Source organism: Manis pentadactyla, chromosome 14 (genome assembly GCF_030020395.1).
Source record: "Manis pentadactyla isolate mManPen7 chromosome 14, mManPen7.hap1, whole genome shotgun sequence".
NCBI lineage: Eukaryota > Metazoa > Chordata > Mammalia > Pholidota > Manidae > Manis > Manis pentadactyla.
The window spans coordinates 66,030,230-66,032,267 of NC_080032.1; the positions used below are offsets into that span (position 1 = coordinate 66,030,230).

A 2,038-nucleotide genomic window follows, 5' to 3' on the forward strand; every position below is an offset into this window, starting at 1 on the left:
AGTCATTAACTTCTTTGTTCTGCAAATATTGTTATATACCTACCATGTCCAACTCACTGGAGATACAAAAGTAAACAAAAAAACATATTTCTTATCCTCATAGAGATTATATTCTGACTTTTGAAATTAGTACCAGTTCCACTGAGGATGTAACATGTAAACTAGACCTGGAAGAATGAACATGGAGTATCTGGTAAAGATGTTAAGAGTACTGAGCTTGAACATGGTAATGACTTAGCTGGAGTTTTAAAAAAATTATATGGTACTCTGTCTCCTTATTTTAGGGAAATTCTTGGCCAAAGATCAGGAAAGACTTCCTGATTCTTGCTGGGCCCTAAATAATTATATCATTTTTAAAAGCAGTGGGTGAAATATTTAGAGCGCTCAGTGACAGATATTATATCTGAATTGTTTTGCATTAAACAATTGGCTATTACAAGAAGTCACATAGCATCCAGATTGGTTTGTCAGCTTGCAATATGGTCCCATTCCTTGAATTGTTTCTACATGTCTAAGCAATGAAGACCATGGCTCCAGTTCACAGAGGTTAGACAACAGGTCACAGATGGTCAAGCTGCACAGGTGTAACTTGTTCACAGTTTCTCCAGGGTGGGTGACCTGTCTTCCCATTTTTATATAACAGTGTGATGTCAAAATATAACTGTTCTTTTTCATTTGGGATAGGAAGAAGTGGGGTTCCTTTATGCTGTAGTAAATACTTTACAAAGCATCAAGAACATGGAAATTCTCATAACACAGTGAGATCTGACAATTTTGCTGAACACTTCATTCTTTTTTCCTTTCTCTTAGTTGTAATTTATATAAATCATGTTTTCAGAATGGAAAGGTTCAAACCACTGATGCCACGTTCTCTTAGTGGCAGTTTATCTGTCTTATTCCTGAATGAAGAAAGGATTGTCATATGGCCCAATGGCTGAGAAGCCTTGGCCTGTGAGGATTTTCCAGGAATCCCCTGAAACCCTCTCCCACTGTACCAAAGGGGATCATTATGGTTAAATAACTTTGAACATCTAGTTTCTCACACTATCAAATAAGGAAATTGAAATTCCCTCCCCAGTTAAGGAAACTGCAAAATATATACTGAACAGTTACCACTTGCTTCAGATAGCCCATTCTGAAGCTAGGTTTGGCTGCTAACTATGAATATATGAGATTAGCCTAGTAACCTATGGGTATTCAATAATAACTTAATGGCAGTTTTCTATACAGGCAAGATACTATGATTTCTATGCCAGTTTCCCCAGTGTTCGCTGAGGTTCATCCAAGCCAGGGAACACCAACCAGATTGGGCAGGTTGTAGGGTTCTTTGACGTTAATTCCAATAGCACACAAAATGGTAAGCGTACACTTGATTCTTTCCCCCAGGATACTGTAGTTGCTCTCCAAGCTCTTGCCAAATATGCCGCTACTGCCTATGTGCCGTCTGAGGAGGTCAAGGTAGCTATAAAATCCACTGAGAATTTCCAGCATACTTTCAACATTCAGGCAGCCAACCGGTTGGTATCCCAGCAAGAGATTCTGCCCGATATCCCTGGAGTGTACACCTTGGAGGCCTCAGGCCAGGGCTGTGTCTATGTGCAGGTAAGTGGAGACCTGTGAGAACAAGTGTGCACTGGGAAGGAGAGTCTAAGGGTGTTTTCACCTCTGGGAGAAAATTGTCTCTCTCAATCTTATTTATAAGGAAAGTAGTTTGAACGGTGCAGTCTTTGAGGTTCTTCCCAGCTCTGACTTGATTATGTTTCCTCCTTCTAGATGGTGCTAAGATACAATATTCTCCCTCCTAAAAATATGGAGATCTTCAGTCTTAGTGTGGTTGTATCAACAGTTAGTTGTGAGCAGCCTCGATCCTTGATTCTCACTATCGACACCAGGTGAGGATGGCAGAAGTGGTCGTGGTGGGACCTCAGTCACAGAAGCTGAGTTGGGGTGTGTGTGTGTGTGTGTGGAGGGAGGGATGCAGAGTGTGCCGAGAGGGAAAAGAATGGACGCACACAAATTTGTTTATTTCTGCCCTCAG

General features: G+C 40.9%; 1 protein-coding gene across 1 annotated transcript in view; it reads left to right on the top strand.

Moving 5' to 3' along the window:
* A2ML1 (alpha-2-macroglobulin like 1) overlaps window positions 1-2,038 on the top strand; it is a 33,781-nt gene that overhangs the window by 25,981 nt on the left and 5,762 nt on the right. The window contains exons 30-31 of the mRNA XM_036909915.2: window positions 1,387-1,602; window positions 1,774-1,892. Coding sequence (XP_036765810.2) covers window positions 1,387-1,602; window positions 1,774-1,892 — 335 coding nt within the window. The remainder of the gene's footprint in view (window positions 1-1,386; window positions 1,603-1,773; window positions 1,893-2,038) is intronic.